Source organism: Fundulus heteroclitus, chromosome 1 (genome assembly GCF_011125445.2).
Source record: "Fundulus heteroclitus isolate FHET01 chromosome 1, MU-UCD_Fhet_4.1, whole genome shotgun sequence".
Lineage (NCBI taxonomy): Eukaryota > Metazoa > Chordata > Actinopteri > Cyprinodontiformes > Fundulidae > Fundulus > Fundulus heteroclitus.
Window position 1 is genome coordinate 3,769,298 of NC_046361.1, and position 16,229 is coordinate 3,785,526.

Here is a 16,229-nt window from a genome sequence, read left to right on the forward strand (position 1 = left end):
AAAAAGTATCTCTCATTGGAAAAAAAAAAAAAAGCTGCAGCATAAAATGAGCATATCATCATACGTTTTTACTTTCTTACAATGTTTGACTTGTCAATGTCTCATTTTTCAATGCCAAATCTCTATTTTGATGTCACTGGAAGTGATTTTTTTTTAATGTTTAATTTTTCACTGTTTGATTTTACAGTGCCAAATCTCTTTTCGATGTTGCTGCTATTTTAGTTCCACAGCATTGCCCATCATGATGGATGGAATAGATGGTTTGAACTTCCTCCTTCTCTCTCTCTCCTCTTTGCTCCTGCTCTACATCTACGGCACCTCCTTTTCAACTCCCTCGGGATTTCTGGCTTCAGTTGTGGTATTATTTAAGCTTTTCCCATGTCAATCACCTGCTCCCTGTTGTAAACCACCGTGTGGCTATGGTTACACACACCATAACAAAAGAGCAAAGTATAAAAAATATTGCCAAAAATCAGTCCAACTACAAAGTATCCAGAACAAGAAGGAACGGTTGTCCAAAAAAAAGCAAATTTTCCTCCAGAACGCGGGAAGGAAAGTTTGAAAAATAAAAATCTTAATGAAAGTACAGAGATACAATTCAAGAAATTGTATTGATGCCTGTGCTGTTGACTCATTAGGGTTTGACGTACCACGGATTAACATATAAATCGTGACAAGGTGCAGGACTTACTTTAATTGCTGTAAACAGTCAAATACACTTGTGGGAAATGATGCGTGGTGAATGCACTGGCACTGATGGAATCCACATTAACATTCATCAGGAGCTTTGCATTGACTATTTATGGTTGAATCTGGGCGTGTAGAGAGCAGAACATAAGGCGAAACCTGGTACGCAAACGTTCAAGTCCAGCTGTGATCTATAAAGGAACATTGCGTGCTGGTGTGCGCATGGTTTTATAAATCTGAAAATGTTTGGGTGGGGGTACGCCGTTTGCAGTTTTTTGGCGCACGTACACTTTTAGTCAATAAAGGAGGCCCCTGATCTTTTTCTTCTTTGTCCATGTAAGATGCTTTTGAGTGGAGTGGCTTCACAAAAGGAATGCAACATTTGCAGCCCACGTATAGGATTCGCTCCTCCCGATGGTAGTAGACAAGAACACGGCCACAACATCCATGTATCCATCTATTCATTATCTATACCCGCTTATCCATGCAGGGTCACAGGAGGCTGGTGCCTGTCTTCAGCGGTCATTGGTTATGTTACACACAAAAACTGTCAGTCAGCATAGTGATAAAAGCCTATGTTCCTACCAAAGATAAAGAACATCATGTGTCATTCCATCAATACATTCATATAAAAATGTAAAAAATATATAATTTCTACAAATATCAAATTTTACAGTGTATAAGTAGAAATGTATTTGATCTATCTTACATTAAGGAGAATTAACATATTATAAACTGAAAAAAGAATTAACTTTGTTTCTCTGTCAGCAGGTACAACATAGGAACTCTTTAAAGAGTTGATTGGATAAAAAGACGGCTTTGGCTTGTGCTTCATCACGAGTAGTTCTTTTGGGAGTGGAAAAATGACATGAAAACTGTAGGCAGGTGGAGGATATTTTCTTTTATTTTAAGTACATCGTCGGTGTAGCCTGCATACAGTAACATTTTAGCACACCACTACAGAGTACAGGCATTCTGCTGCCATACTTGGCAAGTATGTAACATCGACAGCCACAGTCAGCATCAGAGAGCCAAGCCAGCATAGTCGTTCATTTAAACTCCATTTAAAAGTAGTTCTGTCAGGTATAAAAACACTTGGATGTTGTTGTATTTTTTTTTTCTTCATCCCACCCCCACTCCAGCATTGTTTTCTGCTGGGCGGAGCAGTGGATTACTAAGAGTGACTCTAAAGAGGACAGCCTTATCATTTCTCAAAGATAGAAACTTGGCATCAAATAAAATGTATAATTCAAGTCATTACACAAAATAAAGTCAGGGAGAGTCATCTCTGCCCACATTTGGAAGTTTTCAAGCATTTCAGAGTCATTTCAAACAAGATTGGATCCAATTCCTGCGCATCAACACAATCCTACTTGTGCAACGTTTAGGTATGGCTTTAAATGGGGTTTAAAGAGATAGAAAGGCAGTAAGGATGCAAAACTGAATGCAGATGTTTGTCTTGTTACACATTAAGGTTGCCATCAGATCTATAGCATGCAGACAGGGCAAGGTAGTAACCATTTTTAGGCACACATGAAAGCTTATCTACAACTAGGACTGTTTTTTTCCTCCCACAAATTGCTTCTTCTTGCTCTTCTGTTTGCAACTTTAACAGAAATAATAACTGCAGGAGTTTTCAGCAGAAATTTCCATTTTGAGTTGCAGGTTCACTTACTGTGCTGCACCATTTTATTAGAATTCAGGTGAAACTAATATGATTTAACCCTTCAATATAGTAAATGTGTGCTCATCTTTCCTTCTGATAAAACAAGCTGAATAATTTCATAATACCAGAACACACCGGCTGGTGAACCTTACTGCTAGTGATGCATTGGCATTTTATACTCTCCACAGTGTACACTCCACAAGCAGAACTCTAAAAAAAAACAAAATAAAAAAAAACACTCATGAAAAATGCATGATTCTAAACAAAGCAATATTTTTTGTAAAATGAGGTTTAAATAGTAGTGAGCCAAAGTTTTGATGAGGAGTGTGACTGAACAAAAACAGACAGATTGATGAAAACAATAAATCAAGCGCAGACTTCCCAAGATCCTCCTCAGGTCACCCAGGTGTGAAGACAACTGTAGGAAAGACAAGGAGAATTATTTTTACTTTAAAGGAGGTAATTATGATTTAATTTTGATCCAGTTGCTTATTAGACCAAAATTCTAACTTTACTATGGATTTTTCTTTTAAAAAGTGTATATATTTACTATATATTTACAAATCAGCCACAACATAATGACCAACCATGCAATATTGAGTCTATTCCAAAATTGCAGCCAACCCTTATTCCAGGATTGCTGTGTGAATGTTCAAGAACCAAGACTCCTTTATTGTCACCATGTGTTACCATGGAGAAATTACCCTTGAGGCAGACACCGGTTTAGGGTGTACAGAAAAAAGAAAAACAAGTAAGATGGCAGACAAGCACACCAGACCTATTATTTACAGGTTTTTTTTGTTTGTTTTTTCTCCACACATTAGAGCATGCAAAAGATAAAAAAGTACGTAGCAGAGTCCAAGAGCTGTGACATCAGTCAGACATCAGCGAGTGAAATGAGCCATGTTACATAGATTAGTCCTTCATAAATCTCAAGTCATGAGGTTCATGAAATAGTTGTTCATGAAGTATGAATGAGGCTCATTAAGTAAATGAGTAATGTTCAGAGTGTTTAGTCTTTAGACTCCATGCTCTGTGAAGATTTTTTCCTTTTATATGTCAAAACTGTGAGTCAAAAAATGAGGAAAATGCACATTTTGTTTCACTGTATATTTTGATAAATCATAAATGACAAAAAAATGTCTCGTTAAAAAAGCCCTGTCCTGTTCAGGCATATACTCTAAAAGACCTCAAGTGAGAAAACTGCCTATAAAGGTCACTACCATTAGGAAAATCGTGTTGATAAGGACAGCAGCAGTTAAGAAAGTAAACATGTCAGTGTAGCATCTGCAGGGATGATGTGTTTTCCAGCAGTAACCCGTGGTAACTGGTTGGCTCAATACTCAATACAGCTGTATTTCTTCTATTATTACATAAATGGGTCATCTATGTTCAGAATCTATTAAATTGACCATGAGGCTAGAGGTACAGAAATAATGCCTGCTCTGAATTACCTCTGTTACAGTTTTTGGCAACACACCCCCAAATCAATGTGTCTCATAGTTCTGTCTACATATCTCACTCATTATTTTGACAATTTAAAGCACATTTGTTGGAATCCAGCTTTTGTGTCCACTACCGTCTGTGTGGCACCTCCCTAAGGGGTTGCATTCAATTTTGAAATCAGTATTGCTATTGGCTCAAAAGGTATTGTGACGTCACCCAGAATAACTGCCGTTAGTAGATCTGCCGCTGCGGGACATAGAAGCAGCTCCGTCTCATACGTCTCCGTATCCAGTTGGAGTTTGAATAGTGATCCTTGAGATCATTCTATAAATTTTCCTGTGAGCAATTTATTAGCCTAGCATGCTTAAACATTTATTTATCTTTTATTAGCAGCCCAGAGGACGCCCAGCCCTCACCACTCTGCATGCTTTCTGGTCCGACGGGCAACGCCTCCCCTAGGCACATTTTTCAAATATGAGATTGGGCAGAGTAAGGCTCTCGTACGCAGAAGAGTTACACTTTAAAAGTTACTTCTAATGACTTTCTGTCAAAATGGCCTCCTTTCTGCCCCTCTTGCTTGAAGGCCAAGTAGTGTGTTAGATACCTGTCCAGTCAACTCTGGCTTCCTCCCACAGTCTAAAAACATGATCGTTAGGTTTACTGGTCTCTCTAAACTGCTTAGGTGTGAGCACGCGTGAGCGTGTGTGTGCGTGGTCGTTTGTCCTCTCTGTCTCTGTGTCCCTGTCCAGGTCACCTGTCCAGGGTGTACCTGTCCTGCTTGCCAGATTACCGGTGGACATAGGCACCAGCAATCATTTGAGATCTAGAGTTTTGGCATTAAATAATGTCAGAGTCGACACTCCACTTGGTCTGCAGCTACACCACATTAATGGCAAGAGCAGAAGTAAACGGTGATTAATAATGTGATCCTCTGTCCTATTCAATGGATTTCTGCATTTAGACCAGCCTGGATATGTTCTCGCCAGTCCAGAAAAATCCCTACAAGGATCACACATATTGTTTATTATTGTTTATTATTGACCATCTGTGGTCATTTTGCTTTGGCTAATCAGCGTATGGAGACCGAGAAAGGTGTTTGCTCAAAACCAGAGAGGCAATAAGTCACCGTCTGAGAGTCGTTTGCTGTAAATTACTTACGCAACACGCGCAAACACCAGGCTGCAGGTCGGCTTCATTCCAAATAGATCAGCTCCACGTCAAAGATGAGAGTGGTGTTGGGAGGGATGATGCCCGGGTGGCCTTTACTTCCGTAAGCGTAGTCCGGCGAGCAGGTCAGCTTGGCCCTCTGACCCACACTCATCTGGAAGGGAGCAGGAGATGAGGCAAACAGAGAGGAGAGATAATGGGTTTACAGAGCTGCCAGTGGGCCGGGCCGTAATGCAGCTTCGCCAGATGCCGGGAGATAATATCTCACAGGAGACAGAGCAAGGGGAAACATCTTGATTTGTTAATGATGGTTCAGTTATCCTACATCAGTTCCACTGAGCATCCCGTCTCATTGCTTATTCTCAGCAGCTCCTGCAGCAGCCACTGACTTCCTAGCAAACATTTCCTTTATAGGTATGCTGAACATTTGCCTCTGAACAGCAGAGGCAAATGTTTCTGTGATGAAATGTGAGGTTTGGATCAAGTTGTTGCAATGTATTTCAACAGATAACCATTAATTACAGGAAAATAAATAATTCTTAAGCTGATGTCAGCTGTGTGACCGTTTGAATCCGAGCTGATCCAGCTACAAAGAGCTGTTTTCTGCAAACACTAATTACTGTTACAGGACCTGATATTCAGGGAGAGACCCAACAAATCACAGCCATCTGGAAGACCAGCATCATTTGCTTTAGCTCCGATGGTGCTTCATTTATCTTTCATAGATTCTAACAGTTGCCTGGACCACTATGGGCCAGCGGTGCTGACCACATTTATTGGCACCTCTGGTGAAACGTCCTAAAATAAATCCCTCTGTTATTGTATCAGCTTGATCTAACACTAAATACTGCAGAAAAATCCAGCCAGTTAATTTGAGCTCATTTCCCCCCCCCCCCCCCCCCCATGTTAGTGGGGAGAAAATCTACAGTTAAGAAAAAAAATAAAAAAAACTGAAAAGCAATTCCAGGTCCTTAAGTATTAATGACCTGGAATTAAGTATGGTTGAAGATTCGTGATGTTGTTTGTTTGGAGGGTCTAAAAATGAGTCGTCATTTAGTCCTTGAGCTGAACAGTGATCCAAAACAGATACAGTATGGTTCAGAAGACCAGAATCAACCTTCTCTACAGCCATCACGGGCCTGAATCCTGTAGAAAAGCCGTTTTGAGACAGAGAAGAGAGGTTGTGCAAAGAGAAATGGCCAAAAATCCCCCTCTCTCTATGGTACCAATTTGCTGAAATGTTACAAGAGAAGATTAACTGTCGTCCTGGTGCCAAATGGTGTTTGTGTAAAGTATTCAGAGCAGAGGCAGCACTTCTGACCACTGAGTGAATGTGCTCAAATTAAAGTTTGCGTTTTTCTATCATTTCCAACTCTAAGGCTTTTTTTGCACCAAAGTGTGACACAGCACAGCACAGATTTATGTTTTCAACTCCTTACAAAGTAGTTCATTTGTTTGCACAGGCTATGTAGTTACACCTCTATTAATACCCCTGCAGCCTACCTGCGCCACACCTTCATCCCATCCGCGGATCACTTCCTGTCTGCCGATCTTGAACCGGAAAGGCTTATCCCTGTCGCGGGATGAGTCAAACTTTGTTCCATCCGTCAGGGTGCCTTTAGAAAGAGGAGCCGCAGAAAGGCACAGAGCTGTTAGACAAAGTGGCAGATAATTTGTAGATATTCTTTAGTATGTTACTTGTATGTGCTGTGTGAAGTAAATTGGTGTGTGACCAACTGAACTTTGTGCAGTCTGGTCTTCTGGATGGCCATTATATAACAGTATCAATTATAGGAATGAATGTGGTTAGTTAAAGTGTGGTGCACAATCCCAGCAGAGATATAGAGATATAAAAATACCAGCTCACTTTCCAGGTAAACTGTAACACAGTACACCACAGTATTATTTTATAAAGGATTAAAGGTATCAAATAATGGCACCGCCCAACCCTGCTGCACTGTAAAAAAATTCACTGCACTGTTTGAGATGATTTACCTGCAACAGCAGCTGTTCTGATATAACACGGAGTGTCAGGCTGTAGCTTAGAGGACAGCTCACCCTAAAATGTGTTTTTCCTTCACTAAAAATGTCTCAAACACATAATCTGAGTATAAATCCTGACGAGGGAATCAGGATAGTATTTTTTTTTTTCTTGAAAAGCACATCCCCAGAACAGACAACACACGGTTGGTTCCTCATTAGGTGATACTGACTCCGCCTGACCACGGACATTGGAGCTTTGCGCCTGTCTCCACATCACACGCCCACCATCTTGTTTTCTGTGTTTTGTTTTGCACTCGTGAAACTCACCTGGTACATGCTGGAACATGCTTCCGTGCCTTTGAACCACAGACAGACCTCCACATTTCTGTGCCTTCGTTCAGATAAACACTTTTTTTTTAAAATCTTGCACTATTTCTGCTTTGTTAGCTGCATCCTGCTTTGTGGCCAAACTGTGCTGATCACAAACGCTTTCTATGCTGGTCTAAAGCCAATTATCTTTGCTATTCAGGAGGAAAATAAATGGGTTTTGTGGATCTTATGCAACGACCACAGCTGTCTACAGGCAGCATCAGGAAAACACATGCATCAACATCCAAGGCACCAGCCGTCCAAAAGAAATTCATAGCAATGCTTTTAGAGCTATTAGCGCCAACAAGATGTGTTTGTGCACAATGTGATGTTTCTGTGTGGGTGCAGCTTTGCACATCGGGGTGGAGAAGGAGGGATGCAACCTTTAATACAGCAAGCTAAGCGGGAGCCTTGTCCGCTGCAGGACGGCTAGATAGCAGCCTAATGGAATTATCCACAAGAGCCAAAAGGTTCATTCCAAGCACCACAAGGCTGCTGTTCCCATTTCATCAGCCACACGCTGATCACATCGTATCAGACCAACTGCTTTCCTGCAGAAGCAGCATTTCAAAAGAGCTGGAAACTCCAGTTTTTAATCCTCACGCAACGTGGAACAAGGGCTTGCTTTTTTAATAGAATATCCTGTTTCATGTCCAGCATCAGGGCTGCTTTGTACTCCTTCAGGAAAATAGATGAGAAAGGAAATCCTGCAGATTGTGTGATACTCTTGGAAAAAAAAAACAGAAAGAAGGAGAAGGTAGACTCACTCCTAAACAGAAATGCCTCGTCGTGAAAGACTAAAATTAGGCCTTACTGCAAGTTACATAATGTTGAAGCAAGCAGGCTAATGTTACAGAATGTTATTCCCATCCAATCCACAAGCAAAATCCCTGACAAGTATGGAGTCTATCATACTGGAATGCAAAAACCTTCTAACCACCAGTCTAGCTGCTTCGTCAGTGGCTCTTGTTGACTGTTATGAATTTGCTGGAAGGACGCATTTCAACAATTTCTTCTATGGCAAGTAGTGTACGATCAGTCTTTTTATTTATGCTTTCTGTTGCAAAATGATCAATAATAACTAAGTAGGTAAGTAAAACTTTATTTATATAGCACCTTTCACAGACATTGAGAGTCACAAAGTGCTTTAAGTGCACAATGAAATAATGAGATAAATCAATAAAACATCAGAGGAAAATGGTGAAGGTTGTAGTGATGATAGAGTTAAATATTATAGTCACAGAAGGACATAATGGAGTTGTTAAAAAGCTTTGCGAAAAAGATAAGTTTTAAGTTTACTCTTAAAAGCATCCACAGAATCAAGAGAATGTAGCGAGAACAGGAGATCATTCCAGAGCCTTGGTGCAACGGCCTGGAAGGAGAGATCTCCTCTAGTCTTAAAACGAGTGTGAGGGACCATGAGATGATTCTGATCCGATCACCTCAGCCTCAGAGAAGGGATATAAGGACACAACAGGGCTCTAATGTATAAGGGAGCCTGACCACGGAGAGCTTTAAAAGTCAGCACCAGGGTTTTAAAATTAAAGCGAAAAACCACTGAGAGCCAATGGAGACATTTTTAAATCGGGGTAATATGAGCCCTGCTGTTGGTGTGGGTCAACTCTAGCTGGCGCATTTTGATCTGCTGCAGACGAGACAGCTTATTTTTGTTAAGACAAGGAAAAAAAAAGACTGTTACAATAGTCTAAACAAGACGACAAAAAAGATAAACTCAAGATCATCTTTGGAATCAAATCTTCTAAGTTTTGATATTTTTCTGAGCTGGAAACAACAGTTCCTCAGTGAGCTGCTTTGAATCATGCTCTAGTGACATCTCTCTATCAAAAATCACGCCCAGATTTTTAAGGCTTGATTTAGCCGACGAGCTCAGGTCACCCAAATACTGGTTGATTCCTGGAATGAAACTCCTCAGTCTTATCGGAGTTTAACTGCGCCAAGCCATTGTTTAATTTTCCCAAGGCAGTTCTTTAAAGAGTCCAATTTATGGATCTCAGGGGGACTGAAAGGAGAAGTACAGCTGAATATCATCTGCAAAAAGGTGACAGCAGACCTCAGCAAACTCTTGAAAAATATTACCCAGGGGAAGCACATACATGAGAAACAGAATGCGTCCCAACACACAACCCTGGGGCATCCCACACAACAAATCTGCAGAGTCGGAAATGAACTGGTTAGCCGGGAGACTAAAACTCCTACCGGACAAATATGACGAGAACCATGCTGGTACAGATCCTGTCCGACCAGCCAGACCCCGCAGCCTTCCCAACAAGATTTTCATGAATGACAGAGTCAAACACTGAAGATAGATCCAGCAAAACCAAAACAGTGCCTTTCCGAGCATCCGCAGACATCATAATGCCACTTCACACTTTCATCAGGGCAGTTTCTGTGGAAGGATGCTTACGGAAACCACGTCGAAAATGGTCAAAGTTTTGTAAAAATACTATAAATTGTTTGGAAACCACATTCCCTAAAAGTGGACAAGAATGGAAGTTTTTAAATAGGCAATAATTTATTACAGTAGGGTCCAGATTTCATTTATTTGAGAAATGGTTCCACGAAGGCATGAAGACAATGACAAAGTTATTAACCTGGTAACCCAGGGGCCAATGACATCATATACCTTTAAAAAGGGCTTCATCTTGGTTACCAGGGCTAAGATGTCAGCCTGTATAGATACAGGCTTAAAAGAGGAACAGTTATGACAAACAGAATCAACAACAAAATAATCAGATGTGGCATTTTTTTGTGGTTTGATTTAAAGAAGACATAAGTTTCTTAAGGTGCAATCTGTGGACCTCAAGTTTGGTGGACTTCCACAAACGCTCAGTTTTACGACATATTCACTATAGCTCACAAATAGTGTGATTGATAGTGTGATTGGCATGAGGAACCTCCTAGTAACCAACCTAGATCCTACAGGAGCAACCTGGTCCAACATGGCCTCATAATTAAAGCTAAGAAGAAGAAGACAGTCAATAATGATACTCACTGCCAATAAAAAAATCGCTTGTGACATTCAGTGTTGCAAAAACATTGCAGAATAATCTGATTTAAATTTCCAGAACAAATTACTCCATGGATCTGGGCAGCTAGTCGCTCAACGCAATTGATAATATTTTCTCAATGAGAAGACCAGGCGCAGAAGAGCCAAGCTGTCCTGAGGGGACACATGTGGCTGGATACACCTTGGATTCCTCCTGGGGAAGTTGGACGATGATGTGTCTGTCTATTTTGTCCATCTAGGATATGGAATATGTGTTCATAATTGGATTTATGATAACAGTGTGTCTGCTTATTGGAGCTGGCGATTACCTAGTATATCGGCAAATTCAGAAGATCTCGGTGGCAAGTCTGGCCTCGGTAAGGCTGCCAGGAGTGTGTGGGGGTTTAAATCGAGCTGTGATCACCCAGACTCAAATGCTTTGTGAGCAAAACCGCAAGCTGGTTGCAATCCTGGCACAGCATTGCATGCTGGCTGTGGTCTGAACTCAATAGTGAAAAGGAAAAGATCTGATTGCCCCCCAGATGTCCCCATATGATTGACATGCCACAGGAGCAGGTCACTCCTGGACAGTAGTTGGCACTATGTAACACAAAGGGTTGCAATCCACCCAACTAGAGCAGGGACTTTTCACAACATAAATCACAGGTTGCATCCGTAAAGGTCTGAATGGTAAGGACTCTTTAGCCAAAGTGGAAGTGGATCAGCGGTCGCCATGATAAGTGCTGTTTGAATAGCGCTGTCAGTTAGGAAGGAGGTAGGAAAAGGAGCCTGTATGTTTCCTATCATAGCTCCTTGAGCCTAGGAACCTTTACGGCACTAAAGAGCTATAAGGAATCCCACAATCCTTTGCTTTACCAAACATACACAGAGCTGTTTTCTACCTGAACAGATGCAGAATTTTTTATGTGCGGGACTGAGTGTGTAATGCAACAATTGTCAGGATCTGGGTTTTTGTTTTGACTGTTTATTTTGATCTATTAGTTAAACTCTCCAGCTTTAAAGCTCAGTTTTGGTTTCGGGTTCTTTCTTGTTTGGTTTCTGTTATAGCTTGTGTTCTGTTTAGTGTTAGGTTTTGGTTCTGTTTTGGGTTATGGTCTAGTTTGGATTTTATTGTGGTTTGATTTTGTTTATTATCACTTCACTTGGCCTGCTCAGTTCACTTCTCTGTATCCAGCCTTTAATCAGTCACTCAGTTCACCTGCCAGCTATCTGCCAGCTCACCTCTTAGTCAACACCCTGTCACTCCTCTTCTCCAGTCACCATCCAATCAGTTTCAGTTACTTCCAGTCACTTCCCTGTTCCTGACAAGCTCCACCCATGTCAGTAATTAGTCTTCACTCCTGTTCACCTGCTCACTCCCCTATATAGTCCTGTCACAAACCTCTGCAATCGGCCAGATCAATTCAAACCACATGGGAAGTCTTATCCAGTGTTTTATTTCTGATAGCCCTGTTGATACCGACCCGATTGCCTTTTTGACTCTGAGCCAGCCTGATCCCTAAACCTGATTTTCTTGCCCGGTATGATTGCTTACCTGTTTTTCTGACCTGGACCTGCCTTGTGATATTCTGAGTTTGCCTTATCCTTCACTGTACTTCTGCCTATTTTGGACTGCCCTTTTGATCATTGAGTCTGCTTGTCCCTGTTTTATTATTAAATCCCGTTTTTTGCTTAAAACCTCTCTTGTCTGGCTGAATACTGGGTCCTCTGTCTCTGGTTCGTGACAACAATCTGTAGCGCAACTTTAAAGCAGAAACCTGTAAATTTTGACCCAAGTGTTAGCTTAATTTGAGATATATCAATTGGTTTTTCAGGTCATTATACAGCACTTGGTGTGTATCGATGCTCTGTATGGGTTGCCCTTCTCAAAAACTCGCCTATGTATCTTGATTGGATTGGATCTGTCACTGAATGAGTGATGTGACCTACAGCGCCATTCTAAGTCACGTGACCCATCCTACGTGGCCTTGTCTTTACAGGTAACTCCATGACTTCTCAATCTGCACCTTCAAAGTGCTCTGCTATCAGATTTCAAAACACGGAGGGGAGCTGTTTTATTTTGCGACACTGCAGTGTTGCCAGCGGCCACCAGGGGTGCAAAGTCTGGAAGTTACGGGTCTAGCACACCTTATGGGACTTTTCCATGGATTCAGCTTTGCCGCAATCTTATCCACTCCGTGCACTTTGAGAGTTTTCAGACTGCATTTCTTTGCATACCCAGCTGGGTTTTCCTGACTCTATGCAGATGATAGTATGGTGGTAGTCGAGTGGAGTAGAGCTCGTACATGAGCCGACTGCTAGTCAGGGATTTGCCAGGGGTGTGGCCAGCCAGTTACCACTGTTTGGCCGTGGGTGTGGCCAACCAGCCAACTGAAAATGGCGCAAGTGTGTGTTATGTGGAGGGCAGAGCAACTGCTGCTGCAGCCTTCTGCAGAAGAGAGAAGGCTCCTACTCCAGCATGGAGCGAAGCCCCATGCTGAGCTTCACTCCAGAGAGAAGGTTCCTGAGAGAGAAGCTTGTGACATGGAGCGAACGGTTGCTGATCTCCACACAGACAAAGGAGCCTTCTCTTTCGGCAGCCTCTGCAGTGTGGAGTGAAGCCGAGAGAAAGCTGTGGTGTCTGTAGGAAACCAACAGAAGTACAGTGGAGCAGAAATGGGGCGGGGCAAGTAGAGTGGTGCGGGGTAGAAACAAATGTCCAAACACAAACCAAAAACAAAAAAAAACAAACCCAACAGTGCGCACGGGTGAAAAACAAACTGAAAATGTTTTTAAAAAAAAGTCTCTAAGAATAAAAAGTCTGGGGGACGTCTTGGAGGACGGCTCCGGCGTGTCAGGTTCTCCGGCGGACGTCCCGGTGTCGATAGAAAAGGGGGAATTAGTGGCTAAAAGTTACACAGTGCTGCTTTAAAAGGTGATACCAAAACAAAGTGGAGAGGACTCCCAGCTATCGCTATCACTAAACTCTGCTCCTTGGGAACATTAAGGTTTCTCATTCAGCTACAGTGGAGAAAGAAAGGTGGTCCAGAACTTTATGTCAGCGTAGCATTTTTCAACAGGTATGTAGCTTGCTCTGATTCATTCACCACAAACAACAGGTGGGATGTAAATGTCAATTGTTTTCTAGAGAAAAGTCATATAAAGTCCAAATCTAACTGCCACACTCCACCAGTCCAAATTGTCTCTTCTGGAAGGACGATTCATACTATTTACTGTAAATTCAGTTGAGTACCAAATGTTACGGATCTTGTTTCTGACAGCAGATGGGAAACAAGAATAATAAAGCTTGTCTACAAACAGGAACTCTCACTTTAACATAAACTGCAAGGGTGTGTGTTTGTGTCTGGATCGTTTTGGGTCAAAACATGTCTATTCTTAATTTAGTGAGATTATTTAATGGTGGCTAGAGGAGCCAGACGTTGTACTGAAGTAAGACTAGTGATGCTTTAAAATTATATTACGCAAGCAAAAGTCAAAGGTATGCTGCAAGTAAGCTACTCCTAGAAGTACTTTAAGGTTTGAATGTAACTAGTTACCACACAGCTCTAATGATAATAATAACAATTTGCACACAGACTCATAATAGCCTGCATTTTCCCCCCATGACGTTCCAGCGCTAAAGCCTAAAAGCGATCCCTTTTATGCCACAAATGAGGCGTGAAAGCTTCAGATGTTTGAGGAGAATCATCAGTTCCTGGGGGAAGGACTGGCTCATGCAGTGTTGATGAGGTGCGGAGGGAATTGGCTCTCATATCATGTGCGTGTTTGGTTAAAAATATGAAATGAACAGCAGTGGGGCTGCCGTTATTCCAGCCTCCCAGACGGTTCTAATCCGCTCAGCTCCACCGACCCCCGCCCCTCGACCCCAATGCAACTCCAACAAAGACAGAAACAGGCTGGAAATCAGACAGGATTTAGGAGCCCGCTGTCTGCTCCCTGGCTCTGTCTGTCTGTCTGGAGGAAAGCCTGTGGGGGAATTCCTCGCATCCCCTGTTTCTGATGGCTGTGGCTCCTTCTCGTCCCCTTTTGGTAAATCTCCGGAGCAGACAGATGAGCACATTAGCCGGTGATCTCCGTGGGGCTTTCTAATGGCCCAGACTGAGGCGCAGTCTGGAATCCAGAACACCGATGATGCTTTCTGGAGATTTTCCCCCTGCCAAATGGAGCAGGAGCAGAAGTCCCAGGGGCTGTAAAAGCATGAAGCTGCCCGGTGACTGCATGTCAGCCCTTACTGCCCCACTGAGAAAGCAGAGGCAGGAGGTTTGGGGCAGGACCGTGTCAGCTGCGTCTCGCAGCGCGTCAGTGCGCATCCTGCTCATATCTGCTGTGGCACTTTGAGCCAGGATTTGATTCGCCGTGCTCTCAGACAGCTGCCCGCAGCGCAGCAGCGCAGCAGCTGCTGTTATAACGGTCTCCGTGAGACGCGCAGCGCAGCCAGCACAAATGGGAAGGATTCGCTTGCGGAACTGACAAGTTTTCTCCTTTCCAACTCACCCACATAATGCACCACACACGTCTGGCCTTTTTTGGGGAAGGTCCTTCCTGTGGAGAAAGCAGAGCGGTGCTCAGTGCATTTCTGCGCCCTGCAGCTGAATTAGACAGGAGGAGAACGGACAGGCGGGCTGTGCGTCCGGCGCAGCGCCTCTTACCGTCTCCCGGCTTGATTGTCTCGATTTCGACTCCCATTTCAGCGGCGAGCGTCTTCCTGCTGTCCAAAGACCCGGTGCGCTCCTCAAGCAGTCCTCCCGTCTGTCTGTACGCTCCTCCAGTGGCTCTCTCTCTCTCTCTCTCTCTCTCTCTCTCTCTCTCTCTCTCTCTCTCTCTCTCTCTCTCTCTCTCTCTCTCTCTCTCTCTCTCTCTCTCTCTCTCTATTTCGCTTCCGTTTCGGACTTCAAAATACAGATTTAATATATATATATATATATATATATATATATATATATATATATATATATATATATATATATATACACATATATAAATAGTATATATGAGTATATATATATATATATATATATATATATATATATATATATATATACTCATATATAAGTAGTATATATGAGTATATATATATATATATATATATATATATATATATATATATATATACATATATATATATATATATATATATACTCATACATAAGTAGTATATATGAGTATATATATATATAAGTAGATAATTTAATGTCAGTGTTTTCCAACTGCTCAAAAGCATAGTAAGAGAAAATAAGAAATATGGGGAAATATTTATATTTACAGACTTTATTCCCTACTTCCTTGTTTTTACCTTTCTTTTATTCATCCATCCATCCTTTCCTTCTTTTTCGTTCCTTTATAGTGTCTTTCCGTTTATCCTTTAATTTCTTATCTCCTTCCCTCCTTTCACCATTCATTCTCTCGTTTCTTGTCTCCGCTTCCTTCCTCCCTTTCGGTTTTGCTTTGCATGTTGCTTCCACCCCTTTCTTCATGTTATCATCCTTCCTTCCATCTTTTCATTTATTGTCTCCATCCTTCCCTTCATGTTTTCCAATCGTCCTTTAAACTCTTTCTTTCCTTCCGTTATTTAATTATTTCTGTGGGTCCTGTCTCCTCACCACTTGTGTCCTTCCCCCCTAACTCATTCCTTTGTATGTCATTCCTTCTATTTTTCGTTGTCAGTGTCTATCTTTCCTTTCTTTGACTGTGTTCTCCCTTCATTTCTTTGCTTTTTGTGCTTGCCATGAATTCAATGTGATTTTTTTGCCATTTAAATCTTAAAACAAATGTGCATTTAAAAGTTGAGTCTAAATTATTTTTCTACACAAAAACTATGTAGGAACACTGAAAATAAAACCTGCTAAGTGGACAAGTTTGCCTTTTCAATGACCACACCTCAGA

The 16,229-nt window shown here is 41.8% G+C and overlaps 1 protein-coding gene across 1 annotated transcript; it reads right to left on the minus strand.

Moving 5' to 3' along the window:
• Positions 1–1,567: 1,567 nt before the first annotated feature.
• Positions 1,568–15,137, minus strand: fkbp1ab (FKBP prolyl isomerase 1Ab). Its single transcript, XM_012879414.3, has 5 exons — positions 14,996–15,137; positions 14,841–14,888; positions 6,470–6,582; positions 4,958–5,120; positions 1,568–2,771 (listed from the first exon to the last, which is right to left on the minus strand). Exons 1-4 carry the CDS (start codon positions 15,030–15,032, stop codon positions 4,992–4,994), a joined length of 327 nt encoding a protein of 108 aa, XP_012734868.1. The 5' UTR covers positions 15,033–15,137; the 3' UTR covers positions 1,568–2,771; positions 4,958–4,991.
• Between the last annotated feature and the right edge of the window lie 1,092 nt (positions 15,138–16,229).

What these genes read in the sequence shown, in the direction of transcription:
- fkbp1ab (XM_012879414.3), bottom strand. Translation starts at nt 15,032, where the DNA reads ATGGGAGTCGAAATCGAGACAATCAAGCCGGGAGACG. An exon ending in GACAATCAAGCCGGGAGACG is followed by an intron (nt 14,889 to 14,995) that starts GTAAGAGGCGCT and finishes CTTTCTCCACAG; the next exon opens with GAAGGACCTTCCCCAAAAAA. An exon ending in GGGATGAAGGTGTGGCGCAG is followed by an intron (nt 5,121 to 6,469) that starts GTAGGCTGCAGG and finishes GCTCCCTTCCAG; the next exon opens with ATGAGTGTGGGTCAGAGGGC.